This window comes from Macrobrachium rosenbergii, chromosome 20 (assembly GCF_040412425.1).
Source record: "Macrobrachium rosenbergii isolate ZJJX-2024 chromosome 20, ASM4041242v1, whole genome shotgun sequence".
NCBI classification, from domain to species: Eukaryota; Metazoa; Arthropoda; class Malacostraca; order Decapoda; family Palaemonidae; genus Macrobrachium; species Macrobrachium rosenbergii.
Genome location: NC_089760.1, coordinates 13,068,380 through 13,085,211, shown reverse-complemented (window position 1 = coordinate 13,085,211; position 16,832 = coordinate 13,068,380). Strand labels below are relative to the sequence as shown.

The 16,832-nt window shown below is 35.2% G+C and overlaps 1 protein-coding gene across 1 annotated transcript in view; it reads right to left on the bottom strand.

Annotated features, from left to right (window-relative positions):
• Nucleotides 1-1,499: 1,499 nt before the first annotated feature.
• The window catches only part of LOC136849054 (pituitary homeobox 2-like), a 103,603-nt gene continuing 88,270 nt past the window's right edge, over nt 1,500-16,832 (bottom strand). The window contains exon 4 of the mRNA XM_067121960.1: nt 1,500-3,106. Coding sequence (XP_066978061.1) covers nt 2,537-3,106 — 570 coding nt within the window. The 3' untranslated portion in view covers nt 1,500-2,536. The remainder of the gene's footprint in view (nt 3,107-16,832) is intronic.

Here is a 16,832-nt window from a genome sequence, read left to right as displayed (position 1 = left end):
CCTTCAAAATATCTTTGCCAAAACCCTTCCATCTTTTTCAGATTATATGAAAATCTTGACAAAAATCACCAGCTATCAAAACTTTCCATCAAACCGCACTTCTACTCAGCGAAGAACAGATACAGGAAATAAACTGGTGAAAATATAAAGATATACTTTTTCTGGGCGTTATTTCTACATACCGATATAATCGTCCCCATTTTATTGCACATTAAAGGACCTGAACTGAACTTCAGGTGTCATACAAAACCCGAAAATTCAACCAAAGTTTTCAGATGGTTTTAGACTACATTTTCTCTTCATTTGCCGTCAAACAAGTCACATGGCCCCTTTTGGAACCAAATTTTGTTCTACCGGATTACACACACTTCCCAGGCGATTGTCTTACACACACACCATACGCGACACTTCTTTCATCACAAGTACAGAGAAGAAATTAATATCATTATGGAAATTCCGAGTATCTTATAACTCCCCAAAAAGAAAAGGAAACATTACAACAGAACAGTTGCTGCATAAAGATGAGAGTCTTCTAATGAAACGAAAAGAAATAAGATTTATTTTTATCACAGAAATGAAAACAAGCACGCAGACCATGACATTTCGAGGTGTGGTTTTCAGTTCAGCGGAGGTCTGGGTGTCAAAAGGCGGCTGATGAAAGACAACTAAGCAGCCATATAAATAATTACTGACGTGAGTGCCTGGAACAAGATCCGTTCCCGCCTTCGACATCACGAGATAACAGATATCTGTCCAGCCTTCTAAAAAAGACGGCCCTTCTTGCATGGACACCATTTTCCTTTCAGCTTCAAAATCAAACTTTGGAAGACGTTTCACCGCGGAAAGAAATTAGAAAACAAATATCAGGAGGTCTTTATATACAGTTATAAAAATTAAGAGTGCGTATATATGTATATGCGTATGTTTATGTTTACATCGTAATCAGACACTTGGCCGTGGCGCGAGTATCTCAGACTCGATTTCACTGTGACCGGAAGAGATCTGATTCGCTTCAATGCGAATAAGTCATCATTCCTTGATGGAGAATTGAGAATATTTTCTTATATTCCCTTTTACACATTTTGAAATATTTTCCTTTTTCTTTGAGAGTTCGAATAAGATTATATAAAGTCATGTCATTGTATCCTCTTCAATTTATGTCACACTTTCTTTGCTTTCTTCAGAAATCGTAAAATCTTTTTTTTTCTGGCAACTGAAGGGTTTATTTCAACTCTGTGGGACAGATATAATGTAATGTATATATATATATATATATATATATATATATATATATATATATATATATATATATGTGTGTGTGTGTGTGTGTGTGTGTGTGTGTGTGTGTACGTGTGAGTGGTCCATCTGACGTGCATTAACTTTTACTCATATGCATATGCACATGGAAACACGTTAACACAAAAACACACACACACACACTATATATATATATATATATATATATATATATATATATATATATATATATATATATATATATATATATATATATATATATATATATATATATATATATATATATACACATGAACCATGCTTTATACTGTCTTTGTTCGCATGATTTATGTTACATATTGCTTCATATACACAATTCCTTTTCTAATACACGTTTCTTTGTGAATATACATTGCAATGATGCACACCTCTCTAAGGACATTCCAGTCGCAATGACAACTTAGTTGATGTGAGAAGAAGTCACAAGAAAAGGCAATGGATGTCAAACGAAGTTATGAACTTCCGACACCACACCGTAACTTGGCAGGGAAGGGAAGGGAAGGGGGGGGTTAAGATCGTGCCTTAATCTTGCCAGTTTTCAGAGGGATTTTCTCGCATCATAATTCAAAATCATAATTTCCACTTCGGGAGGAAAGAGTTCACATATGCACCCAGAACGTCAGAATTAGCGACTTGAATTCGCTGCGGATATAATTGCGTTATCCTAAAAGAAATGTTTCGTTTCTGCCGGATGCATTCTTAATTTGCGTTGCCTTATTCCAAGCGTTTTTCCACTGGAATTAATCTTCTGTTACTAAGTAGCTCGTAAAGTGCAACAGGTGATCATTTGTTTCTTTCTCGTTTCCGGGAAACAACAATAACAAACCTTAATCATAATAATAATAATAATGATAATATTAATAATAATAACCCATTCGAAGAACTCAGGTCACTTTCTTTGCCGGACTGTAATTCTCGAGTCTGATTAAAATTTAATGTTCGTGACATTGTGACAAGTCCTGTTATTCATTTCTTTTCCACAACTTAGAGAGAGTCTGGTGCAGTCAATAACAAATTGTAATACCGAATTTTCATGCACTTTTGAATACATTTTCTCGCTGCTTTACTAACTGTGACGGTGAATTTCAGCAACCACAAAATCGTTTGAAATGTCACATTTCTAACCAGCATTTCGATTATATAAATAGTCCTGTATGTATGTATGTATGTATGTATATCACTCATAAAAACCAAACCATTCAAGAGACTCCGCTTCAGCGTAGGAGCTTTTGCCGTCCCTTCAGACTGTTGATCTGTCGCTCATGGAGTACTGGCAAGCGGACAGCGAGCTCTGTCGAGGGGACACGGGAGCGTAGGTGAAGGCCGGCGAGTGCGACTTGGCAGCCTTCAGGCGAAGGGAAGCTATCGAAGTGCTCATCGGGGAAGTTTGATCGCGATATACGTAGGGGGTTGTAGGGGCAGGGTAATGGCACGGCCCGGCGCTGGAACCCAGGGACGATGCCATCGACGTGGGCATAATGCCAGCGGCAGCCGCTGACGCGGAGCTGCCCATGCTCTGGGTGGGTGTCTGGAAGCAGTTAATGGGTGACATGGCCGATGGCTGCTGGCTCATCAGGGGGTTCATGTTGACCCCGTTGAAACCCCAGGCGAAGCTCTTCGTGCTGAGGGCCGGGGGCGTGACCCTGGCCCAGTTGTTGTAGGAGGAGTAGCCGGAATATAACCCGTCATCAGGCCACGCGAAGCCGTTGAGTTGGGCTCCCCATCCGCCCTTCAGGTCACCGGGCATGGCTGCGGTCATGGCGTGGCGCTCTCGTTTTCGCCACTTGGCTCTGCGATTTTTAAACCATATCTGTGTGACGCGAAAAAGAAGAAGAAGAAGAAGAGGTTAGTTTTCCATGGATGACAAAACAAAGTTAGATTTCTGCAAAAGAGATGAATGAAACTATACAACACCGCTTCTATTATTAGGCAGGAAATTCTTCCACACTGTTCGACTCTTGTGGAGAAGATTACGGCATATTTTGTATCTAATATGAACCTACCAACGACAACAATGACGACAGCAGCAGCAGCGGCGAAAATAGGCATGAACTGATTTTAAACACATTGTTGATGTTAATCTTGTTAACCAATTTCCATTTCTCTTTTTCTTTATGAAATAAATCTGGGATTATCCTTCCTTTAAGTCAAGATTAGCGAATCAGCATTGTGATTTTTTCACACTAACAAAGCATTTGTGAATTTTGATTTTGTCGCATTTTCCACTTAATCCCTCTACAATAGTTTGAAAAATTGGATTTAGAATATTGTAACGCCTGTTGAAACAGCATAAATCTCTTTTTTATTTATTTTTTTTTATTCATCACAGCGTACGTGCGTCAAATAAAAAATAATCTTGTTATGTGCGACCAATGTTGATTTGTTTTCGGTCTGTTACGTTGCCATATCGGAAAGCATTTAGGACAGAATAAGTATTTGACTGTACGGGAAACTGAGCAAAAGAACAAAAATAAACAAATAAATAAATAAAAACGTGAAATTACGTAAAAAGTGGAATGCCAAACATTACCGAGGGACATGATTGGGGAAACTCACAACTGCTCTATTCGCAAGGAAATTATGTATTTTATTCCATTTGCAAACGATGGAATTCTTGAAACTTTTCGGTGCCATGTCTTCCCTGAGTGGGAAATAGGCTTTCTTACCCACTGCACTGCTTATCTCGTAAGAAGCTCATTATTTCATTTCTTTAATAGTTATATCATACTTCTGCATGTGTCCTAAGTATGCATTCGTGCAATTAAATTGTACCACTTTTAAAACTTACATTAATTTGCATATGCGTAAAATTTGCATCCATCTATTGAATAGGTACTGATTTTAACAGCAACATTTCATGAGATACATCACTTCAGCACATTTGTAAATCATGAATTCACCTACTGATTTTGTGCACATGACAAACATTTGAGAATCAAAGGAATATCTTTAAAGATTATATAAATACACTGAAAGATCTTTGCTTGAAGAACTGAAAGTTCACAGAGAAGAAGTAGTAAGAATAAAAAAATATAACTATAATTACCTTGGATCTTGAGTAATTTAAGTTATTTGTTTCAAGATTACTCTCACGAACGTATTTTGAATATAGGTATTCAGTTGCAAAGAATACATAACTCTGAATAACGCTCGGGGAAGTAAAGGAACAAAATGATAGAAAGAATAATTAAGAATGAAAGGACAGATGTAAAACACAAGGAAATGAAAAGAAGGTAGTGCGGATAGTCTAAGAAAAGAAGACAAAACTGAGCACTGAAGGTGAAAGTACTAAAAAAAAAAAAAAAAAAAAAAAAATGAAATAAAAAAAAAAAAAAAAAAAAAAAAAGTACCTCGAAGTAGAAGGATAAACCCGAAACAAAACAACTATTGAACAAGAAAACATAAATTGTAAGAAATGCGTTTGTACACACAAGGCTTAACAAAATCACACATAAACAGAAACTTGAAGGTAAATTGAAAGGCACAAAAAGACTTACAAGACACGTCAAGAACATATAACAAAATTGTATATAAAAAAAGAACATTCGAATAGAAAATACTTACCAAAATACATTGGTGACTAAAAGGGAAATTTCAAAAATAAAGGATCGAAAGAGAGCTGTTAGAAATAGGAAAAGAAACTTGAGAATGTAAGGTTTGGAAAAAGTGGTTTTTTTTAATAAAGCTGGAAATAAAAGTTTTAAGATAAGGAATTCATAACAGATGTTACATTTATGCACATATACATCCATGGGTGTAGGAGAGCGACAGTTTTTTTTAAAAGAAAACATATTACCTAATGGAATACTTAGGGAAAAATCATTACCGTCAGGTTGTTTATGAGAGGAAGGCACAAGCAATGATAGACGAGAACAAAGTTTTTGTGATCATTAGACTACGACTACCACTATATCTCCTCAGACAACTTTACTGCGAGTTGAAAAATACAAAAATAGTGTGCCCACTCACAGGCAGTCTTGACAACTGTATCGTCACCATATTAACACGAAGCTATAACATCCAATATCTCGGGTTGAGGTTATGATATCTAGGAACATAAGTAAAATGAGATTCACGAGCCTTTTTTGAGGGAGGCTACAGCATCAAGAAATCCTTTGGAGGAAAGCTATGAATTCCAAGAGCCTTTGACAGGGAATCTGTGATATCCAAGATCTTTCAGTTAAGATGGAACTGTGAAATCTAGGTTTGTAATATAGAAGTTATGATAACCATGGACTTTTAGAGGGAGGCTGTGATGTCCAAAATTTTTTAAAGAAAATATCCAATAACCCATAATAAGAGTGAAGCATTGTTATCCGAAAACTCTCAGATGAAGATTTAGATATCGTCCAGACACATTTTCATAGGTCTTTTGGGTTTATTGTTACCAAGGAGACCCCTGACATTGTTAATCAAATTTCCATATCAGAAACAGAAGGACTTACAAAGAAAAGCGATGTTAAATGACCATGAGGTATAAGTAACCTGTCATTGTTTTCAGTCATTTAGAAAATTATGTTATAATGACAACCAGTTTTGATTGCTGGGAAGTATTTTTCTTCAGTGACGACTATCTTCAGTCATCTAATATTTGTAAAAGGAAAATCATTCTTTGCGTGCATCCCTTCTTTTACAATTCATAAATTAATACGCTCACCACAGTCTGAGATTGAATTACAAATCAGTTTATACTTGCACATACAGTACTGTGTCATCACTATATCAGAATCACAGTATCGAAGAGTGTAAATGGTTACAATAAAACGCGGTTAAGATCTTATTCTCATTGACAAAATTATTCAACACATCTCCTTAATTAGTGCTGATATACGGATTCGATGTTTACTCTATGCTTACATCTCTGTGGTATCTATCTTCTCTTGTATGTAATTTGTGTGTAGTCATTATTCTTCCTACTGAGAGGAGGTCTTCTGCATAGAGACTTCTAAAATCACACCTAAGTTCTTAGTTCATATGGGTTTATTTTCTACACAAGATGGAAAGGAAAATACTGGAAAATTTCTCTAAATTAGGCTAAACTGACTCTTCACACGAATGTCCGGTTTTAAGAAGAAGTTAGTCTCAGTAGTTCTTGGTCAGCTATCTAAATTCTCGAGCAATATACTCTCGCCTTCTTTCATTGTTTTAATAACATGAGATTCTTAATTTACTTTTTCACTGCACTTTCTACTTACTAAAGCTTTAGCTCCCAAGCAACACCAAAGTTTTCCTTTCGTGTAGAGACTTTTCCTTGTAAGCAACGTCATAATCATCCCCTCGTCTAGAGTTCTTCCCTGTTAATACCGAAATTTCCCCCGGCACCTAGAGATTTTCCTTTTTAATTCCACAGCTGCGAATCCGTCCGTCAAAATAAAGGTGCACTGAAATGAGATTATCATTTACTTGGCAGAGACACAAATGAATTTCTGACGGCGTCACCCCAGTTATTCTCATTCGCTTGCATTTTAATTTAACTCCCACTCCAAGTATATTAGAAGGAAGGGAAGAAGCCCCGGGTGGGAAGGGTAGAACGGGGTGGGGAGAGGGCGAGAAGGGTATAACTATGAATCATCTCGAGGGAGATCACCCACGGTAATAATACTAATCATCTCGAGATAATTGGAAAGTCGTCATCTTCAGTTTTCCATTTCGTCTTTTTTTTTCTTCTTCTTTATTTTTTAATTCTTTCTTGTCCCTTTGCTTTTGCCCCTTAATGAGTTTATCCATGACCCTTATCTCTCTCTCTCTCTCTCTCTCTCTCTCTCTCTCTCATTACAACTTGCCTCGCTGTTAATCTGATTGTCTCTAATTACCATTAATGTTTCCGCTTTCTTGCTTTCCCATAAAACAAGGGAGGTGTTTCTTCTTCTTGTTCGTGTTCATCTATTTAAGGGATCATTATTCAAAGGAGTATTTAACCTTGCTTATATGTAAAAAAAAATCCCTTGCTTATGTGTAGGCAAAACAAAAAGAATGTCATTTGCTTACGTGTAAGCATAAAAAAAAAAATTTCTTTGCTTACGGTAAGCATAACAAATTAAAAAAAACCCTTTGCTTACGTGTAAGAAAAAAAAAAATTCTTTCGTGTAAGCATAAAAAAATCCTTTGCTTACGTGTAAGCATAAAAAATCCTTTGCTTACGTGTAAGCATAAAAAAAAAATTTCTTTGCTTACGGTAAGCATAACAAATTAAAAAAACCCTTTGCTTACGTGTAAGAAAAAAAAATTCTTTCGTGTAAGCATAAAAAAATCCTTTGCTTACGTGTAAGCATAAAAAATCCTTTGCTTACGTGTAAGCATAAAAAATCCTTTGCTTACGTGTAAGCATAAAAAAAATAATTTGCTTACGTATAAGCATAAAAAATTTGCTGACGTGTAAGCATAAAAAATCATTTTCTTACGTGTAAGCATAAAAAATAATTTTCTTACGTGTAAGCATAAAAAATCCTTTGCTTTTGTGTAAGCAAAAAAAATAATTTTCTTGCGTGTAAGTATAAAAAATCCTTTGCTTACGTGTAAGCATGAACAAATAATTTGCTTACGTACAAGCATGAAAAAATATTTTACGTACGTGTAAGCATAAAAAATCCTTTGCTTACGTGTAAGCATAAAAAAATATAATTTGCTTATGTGTAATATAAAAAAGTAATTTGCTTATGTGTAAGCAAAAAAAAAAAATAATTTCCTTACGTGTAAGCAAAAAATATAATTCGATTACTTGTAAGCATAAAGAAGTAACCTGCTTATGTATACGCAAAAAATTGCTTTCGTATAATCATAAAAAAATTTGCTTTGCTTACGTGTCAGCATAAAAAAAATTAACTTGCTCACGTGTAAGCATAAGAAATTATTTCTCTCGATTGACTGATCTTTCGACAGGACCCGTTTTCTAAGGTATTAAGCAGCTCTGCAATTTCTTTAATATTGGAGATACTAACACCACTTTAACATTAATCAATCCAAGGCCATTTAGAACGACAATCATGATAATAATAATAATAATTATTATTATTATTTGGTGATTTTGTTGTTTAAATCACTTCATTTTTTGTCAGCACTCTGTAGCATAAAACATGAATAATGCATGTATAATGCCCTTAATCCGTGGTTATTCATGATAATTGACCCAAATCAATCTATCTTGAGAGTTAATCACTATTTCATCCCACTTTTTCAATTGGGAATTGATATGCTTCTCCCCTGTTTATTGCAAACTCCTCTGAGTCTTAATAAAATTTCCTGCAATTATTATCATTTGAAATACACAATTACTGAAGAAACTAAAAAGGCCTTTAACTAGGGAAAGAAGGTTGCTATAGAACACATACCAGTAAATTGAAAAAAGAAAAATTAGGAACATAGTATAAAATTAATAAATGTTAAAGATCAATCATCAATAGCTATGGTCGACAGGTGATAAATTCAAAGAATCGATTTATTGTTGTCCATAATGAGTCAGCCTCTTGCGCTAATGGTTTCTTTCTAAGTAAGCACAATATTAAGGTACCTTGGTCGGGAGGCAAATTACTGAGATGTATGCTAGTGTTGCACCAGCCGCGGTTTTTTGGCCATGCCCCTAGGTTAGGTTAGGTTAGATTATTAGTTTCGGAATAAATTGGGTGTGGGAAACATAATGAGATTATTTTCAAGAATATTCTATGGTTAGTTTTTAAGATATGGCGTACCGCTTTTTTCAGGGAAAGGCCCTGATATACGGTTACATTTCTGGAAAATGCGTCCGGGAGGGTCTTGCGGTCTTGAACCTCTGTTATATTACCAACATTTTTAATGGTATGACCATATTACCTCTAAAATATAAAAAAACATTTAGCATACGCATATTTTCTTACGCTAGTAACACCTTAACTGCGCTGCACTCACCTCTTACTGACTAAAATTTTGCGCTACCTGACATTTCTCATTGCCCGGTCTTTGTAATTTGTTCAAAAAAAAAAAAAAAAAAAACACGTAAGTTCAAAATGACGTATGGAACTTAGCTGAAGCGAAAAAAATATATTTGCTGTCAAAAAATATTCGCCAGGGCTACAGTGAACTGACTTTCTAGTGATAAAGAATAATGCTGTGGGTGTCAGCCAGTGACACCAGCGGGCATACAGACCTATAAGCCTTCCTTACACTTTTAGCCTGCATTACCCTACGGAAGAGACGCCTTTTCTGCACTCTACTGCCGAGGCTCGTGGTCAGCTTAAAAGCAAGTCAAGTGCATATTTCAACAGCGATGCATCCTAAACCATACTTCCCTTAACATAGTCTTCAACCTGAACGCTGCAAACTATATATTGTATATTAAACCATAAAAAATAATATATTTTTTAAATTGATTATCGTGAATTTGCATAGCGACATATATCTTTGATCGGTCCTTGTAAAGTTAGTTTCCAAGCTACGATACTCACTTTGTGGCATTTTAAAGCCAATTGTGTGTAATTTATTAAAGAATGTTTAAGAAACAAGGTAAGATAACTGAATGGTCAAAATGGCGATTTGAAATTGGCTAAAAACAAAATATTCTTTGCTGGGCCTAGAAATAATTCACCAAAAATAATGTACATACATAAATTTTTTCCAGTTTACAATGAATTGCCATTATTGCTTTCCACGTCCGACATTGCACAAGAAAGCATATTACCCTACTTTCTATCTAACAATATACTGTGTGTATATATATATATATATATATATATATATATATATATATATATATATATATATATATATATATATATATATATATAAAGAAAATATATATATAAAGAAAATTACTTTCATTTATTGTGCAGATACTTGTTTTCAATTGCAGTACTGTCTAAGAAAAAAGATCACGCTACCTTTGCCTAACTTTTTTTATCAATGCGTATTAGCATCCACGAGAAACTGAATTAAAACGAGTTTTGTACATACTGCTCATAATGGACCGGATATATTGTAACTACGATACAATGACTACATCGCTTCGATTTTGCCATTATTTTTACGAATCTTGTACTCTCGTTTATACAATAGAATAACTGTACAATAAATATGAGATAACGTGGAACTGGTAATTTTCAATTAATCGTAAATAAATCTTATCATTTCCAGTTTAAAAAAAAAGAGAGATTCATGGCAGATTCCGTTAACAATAGCCACTATGACAAAATTTCGATCAAATTATTATACACTTTAATAACTTTTGATTATTCGTCAAGTACAGAGAAATTTTGTGGGAGAGTTACGGCTGGAAATGGGATTTTCTTAATATAGCTAAAAATGTCGATTACTATAACAGAGGCGGTTGAACAAACATGACATACTGAAAAAAAAAAAAAGTTGATCAAGATATGATATCAATGTGCTCCTGATGAGATAAAAAACAATAAAACTTGGCAGTTAGGTAATTAAGAAAAAAATGAATGAATATGTAACAGTGGAAAGAAAAGAGAAACATGAAATTAACTGCACGAGAATTTCTTGTCATGCGCAAAAACGACGTCAACTAATAAACACTGAAGATAATTAACTTAGGACAGAAACACTTGAATCGCGGGTCGTACTATCTCGTTCTCTGTTGTCATCTCGCACTACAGTCTAGTGCTTTGTCATCATGACATCTGTCCGTGCAATAAAGATGCGGGAAAAACTCCTTTCTTAGCATCACCTGTAGAAATTAATAAGACAGAAGGGAAGGTAATCCCACCTGTCATCGTTATCGATTTGAACGATTAAATTAGATTCAGGATGATTGATGAGCAACTGAAGCACTTTGACGTTACTTTGGCAAAGGCTGACCGTTGGAGAGATTGGGACGGACAGATTTTGAAGTGATTTTTTGTTGAAATTTTGCGTTGCAGTTGATATGGGCATCGCTTTCGTAAAGGAATTAGTAGCTAATGTAATCTACAAGAGCAAAAATCAGGGATTTCATTCCATAAACCTTCGGATGATAAAAAAAGGCGGAGCGACCAGTACAGCTTTGATATATCGTATCATTTTGACAAGATGACGTAACGGCAGAAAGGACATTTGCAGCTGTACCTTTTAGACTCTTGAAAAAAAACCAACACTGAAAAAGACAACATGACGTGGGAACGGAACGTTTGCTGCGGCATCGCGTTTTTTTATCAGACCAGGCTTGGTTACGAGCCTCCTCTAAATATTGATAGGCAAAACACCTATGATTCATTGGAGCGATAAAACATTCTTGATAAACAATCACAGTTGCTTCACCGCCTTACGACGTTGAAAGGAAAGGACACTTGTTACGTTAAGCAATCATCTCTCTCTCCGCTCAGCTCCTTCATCACAATGCAAGATAACGATTGATAAGCCCTTCGAGACTAAGCTCTCCCACATGTGGGGCGATCTCAGAAATATTCTACAAGGCTTTGATGAGTCATTGAAAGAATAAATTAGCATTTCAACAGTACGGACAAATTTGATGAGTGTTGCTAACACTAAGTTTTAAGTCTTAATCTTGAATATTGACGTCTTACTCAGGGAATAAGTATTTCAAAATCTTAAAGTATAAAGGAAAAGGGACTTTCCATAGGTATCACGTTAATTTTACGGTTAGAGCAAACTGTAATGAAAATATCACAACTGTGTGAGTCACCGATGGGCCATCCAGCTGATATATCGGCAGTTGTGGAGGTCGAGGCGTTCTCTGGTTGCTCTGACCTCATTTTGATCATTTACCCCTCATAAATGACTCATAAATCTGTAGCAGATCCAAGAGTATTGCTTCTAGGATGAGGTTGTTAGGCCCACAGCGTGTGAGTATTTTGTGCTGAGTAAATGAAATTTCTTGTGGACTACAGATTTTTTTTCTTTTTCTATAAATTACCAGATCCCACCACGCTATTTCCCATTATTTTTATTGCATACTGAAAATGTCAAAGAAGTAATTGCTTCCGTTTTCTTCTTTACTCCCATAAATGGGCCCGCAAAAATTAACATAGAGTAATTTAAGAGACAAATTTTTGATACATTTTTAAGGCAACTGATCACAGTAAGGCCAAAGAAGGTTAAGTTATTAAGTACACATTTGCATGACAGCCATTTTAACAACCCAAATTAAGGCTCTGGCAACATGATAGCTCCTCAATCACAACGTCTTTGTATTCAAATCTCACTGGCAATACCGTTAGCTTCAGTTCGAGTAGTCTTACGTATACCAGTGATAACTATTTAGCTGACTATTCAAGTATAAATTTCGACACCGAGAAGCCTGAATTTTGACAAAGCAACAACTAAGAGTCGCGATGCGTGACTGCTAATCGCTTAATGACTGATGTAACAAATACTATAATAAGGCTGCAGTGACTGTTGCATAAACGCTTTGGAGATGAAGGTTGGGCCTGCTTCTCCCCCCTACCCTACCCAGAATAGACTACCCTCTAACAGTAACAAAAAGAAACTCTACTTGTTTTATTTCCCTTTCCCTTTCCCCCTCCCCCATAGTAAGGCTGTATTATTGCTTCCTGGACCCTCACCCCCAAAGAAAGTCTAATTTCCCCCTTTTTCAGACTGATAATTACAAAAAGAACTGTGCCTACTTAATTTACCCTTTCCACGCAGCACCTCAAAAAAAAAAAAAAAAAAAAAAAAAAAAAAAAAAAAAAAAAAAAATATATATATATATATATATATATATATATATAACTCTATAAGAGTAAAACTCAATTTCTCTCTTCTTCAAAACTATAAAATTATAAAACCATAACTTTCCTCTTCAAAGATTCCAATTGATTCGCCATCATATAGGTTTTCTCGTCTTGTCCTCCAACATACAGGTTAATCTTCGCTTGCCCACAAAACCCCATCTAATTTTGGGAAAAAAAAAAAGTGCATTACTGAACTTAAAAATTCAGATAAATAAAGTTATGTTCAGAAAACGGGATCCCAATTATTGCGATTTGAAACACTTCGGGTACATTCGGTGACCCAAATAGCTACTTATAGTCACTTCTGCCTTCGCGTCAATGATTCGTTCAGTTGAAAGATGATTCGATGGAGTTATTAACGGCCGGATTATACGTATTAGAGATGGAGTAGGTGATGAAACAGCGCGTAGGTTGTCCTCGTAATCAGTAGCGGAAGTGTTAGCGTAGTTGACAAGGATTCTTCAACGATGATGTCGCAAGTGTTAAGCTTGCTGTGTATTAGTTCAAATGTAGTATTTAATCAGTGTTTGCTGTGATTTCTTTCTTTTGTTCTTAATATATTTTAATTTGTTTTTTTTTTTTTGTACTTTTTCATATATGGTAATTTTGATCTGTGGAAGTTGTTTTGGCATGATGGGTTCTTTACACTTGCTTTATATGATTTTTTTTTTTTTTTTGCAATGATAATATCAATAAACGTGTTTATGGCTTGAATAAACGAGGGGTAATTCACTGGGTGATTTGGTCTAATGGTGTTAAAACGTTAATGTTTCATTTACTTATGCTTCTCCTTAAAGGTTTCCCATGAATGTATTTAGCTGACTTCTTATCTCAGTACAGACTGTAATTAACTATTAAAGGATTCGGATAACAGAACTGATGACAGAAATCTGCCAAAACGTTGTTTCGCAGATAATTAACAAAATAAAGCGTAACAACAATTAACAAATTCTCTCACAGAGAAAAATACTAAGATAAACTGAAAACAGAGAAATTACATGCAAAACAAAAACACTAGCTTTTAAATGTTAACCAAATAACGTCGATCTAATCCTTTTACAATGTCTATTATTTCGCTGAAACCATTAGATTAGAATTTCTAGGAACCTTTGAACGTTGATGTAATAACGCGTTATAAGTGAGATATTAAATGTCATAGTGGTACTCTGAAAACACCAGTTATTCAAGTTACGTCTAAACTTGCCAAGAACAGTCCAGTTGAACATCGGTTATAACAGCCACTGGAAATGGCTAGGAGCCGAGAGACACAGAGCAAACTTATTCACATTTCTTGGATTCAACGAAAAACGAAGAATTATAAACATAAACAAAAAGGAATAGTAGGATAGTGATACTGTTACCGCATCAGAAATACCTTTAAATCATCAACAACATTCAGGTCACTGTTTTATTGCCAGTTGCCAGTTTTTAAAACCCGTAAATCACGTCACTGAATAATTCACTACTACTGACTTTGCCGGAAATCCATGTACTTAATCGTAATCTAAAGATAAAATATGTGAAGTATGTAGAGGCACTTCGGTTACCAGAAATGAATGATAAACAGGTAGATATACTGATAAAACCAACTTAATAATTAGCCGCATTTGATTTGATTTTCCATTTGCTGGGAAAGACCAAAGAATAAGATAAAAGCAAGCGTAAATAAGACTTGTGACAGGCCTTAGAAAAAAAAAGTATACATTAGTTTAACCAGACCACTGAGCTGGTTAACAGCTCTCCTAGGGCTGGCCCGAAGGATTAGACTTATTTTACGTGGCTAAGAACCAATTGGTTGCCTGGCAACGGGACCTACAGTTTATTGTGGAATCCGAACCACACTATACCGAGAAATGAATTTCTATCACCAGAAATAAATTCCTCTAATTCTTCATTGGCGGGCCGGGGACTCGAACTCAGGTCTAGCAGAGTGCTAGCCGAAAACTCTACCGACTCGTCCAACGAAGAACTGACAGACCTTAGAAATGTGTTACGAGCGGCAAAGGGATATAATAAAACCGAAACATCTAACGTGAGTGAATAATGCATGAGGTGAGTTGTTACATCACCATTCTTTACGTGCGTGTGACATTTGGCCAGCGACACATATACCAAAAGTTACCCACCTCAGGCAACCAGTCACGAGGCTATTTACGGGAAATTTGGTGCAATCCGCCCAGCGATTCCAAAGATATTCCCACCGCCATAAACAAAGGGTCACATAATTCCGCCCTGTGCATTTGCATTCGGGATCTAGAAAATTCAAAATATACTGAAACTGGAGCAGCCGGTGAAAAATTCCGCGCAAAGACAAATCTGGGCAGCTCTATGCCACAACATTACGCCTCCCGTATCCAGTAAATATTTTTAAAAAATCAAGCAGATTTCGGCCATACTTATTTCACTCTTTTCCTTTTATGTTTGGAATGGCCTCAAAGCTTGCTCGCCATTATTGCCATCACCGTTTTTATTTTTTCTTATTTTCTTAATCACACGTGGAATTTATTTTTTTCCAGGGGGCGTAGTCACTTACATTAGCACAACGAGGTCTCTCTGAAATTTTCGCTTCATTTTTTGTTTTGTATTTCCATATGGATGCGGCGGGAAAAAGCAGATATAAATTCGGTAGAAAAATAAGCATTATCTTCTTATTTGTTTTTATGGGCAATCATTAATATAAATCCAAGCTGCTTTACATTTGTACAGAAGTTACTAAATATGGTGTGTCATTTATTTTTTGCCTTAACTTTTATAGAATTATAAACAAAAAAGTCCAGGCACTTATTAATAAATGTAAATAACCACATGATACTTTAAAAATGTCATTCAGTTCTAAATGAATTAGATTTACCGAAGTTCGAAATTTACATCTTCGATCGCTTTGCATTTACAAAATGAGACAGTTAAAATCTCTGAGCAGCAAACAAAGAGAGAAGAGAGAGAGAGAGAGAGAGAGAGAGAGAGAGAGAGAGAGAGAGAGAGAGAGAGAGAGAGAGAGAGAATATGGCCTAGTTTAACTGACCTCATTCTTTTCAGGAAACGATTTATTGCAAAAGTCCCCCTTCGATACCGGTGATTTGAAACTCTTTCCATGATAATTATTTTCAAAAACTGCAAAACGTCCAAGCAATATAGAAAACGCTAGCTAACCTGCAATTGTTAAAGAGTATGATATAGTTTTATGAAAAAATTTTAAAATTGGAGTATTAGCTCTTGTGAATTTTTCAAGACATTTGCAAATCTTTATTTTTGTGAACTAAATGGAGATTTTTCGCTACATAACTGTCACTCGCCAGTCAACAATTTTATGAAGTTCTTGTTTATTTGTTTTCTACAATATAACGAAAACTTATTTCAACCATATTTTGCTCCTCGAATAAGGTAATCGAAAATTAGCTCAATAAATAGTTCTTAACAGCCTTTTTTTCTGAAATCGGTAATAAAAGGGGTAAATACGTGAATAAATCGAATAATTATATGAATTGAACAAGTTGAAATATGTTAACCTCATTTTACCGATAAAATCTAACATTTTAACCAGACGAATTTTAAAAACTTAATTTAATTTCGATGCTTAACTGTATAGCAGTAATTCAATCTGCTGAAAACAATTATGTCAGCCATAATCTTTTCTAAGAATTTGATAACTTATGTAAGTTCCCCTCTTTGTCATTACGAGACCACTTCGTTTAAAAATAGAATATATTATAAATCATAAACTTCATCCGTTAAAAAAGTGAGGAACAATTGCTGTAGAACAAAAAATCGAAGGGTTATTAGAAGAATTTTAAACTAACCAGGGAAATATTGAAGGCCAGTGTATTCTGTGCAGTATACAGAGAACCATAACATTAAATAATAAGTGTCAAAAGA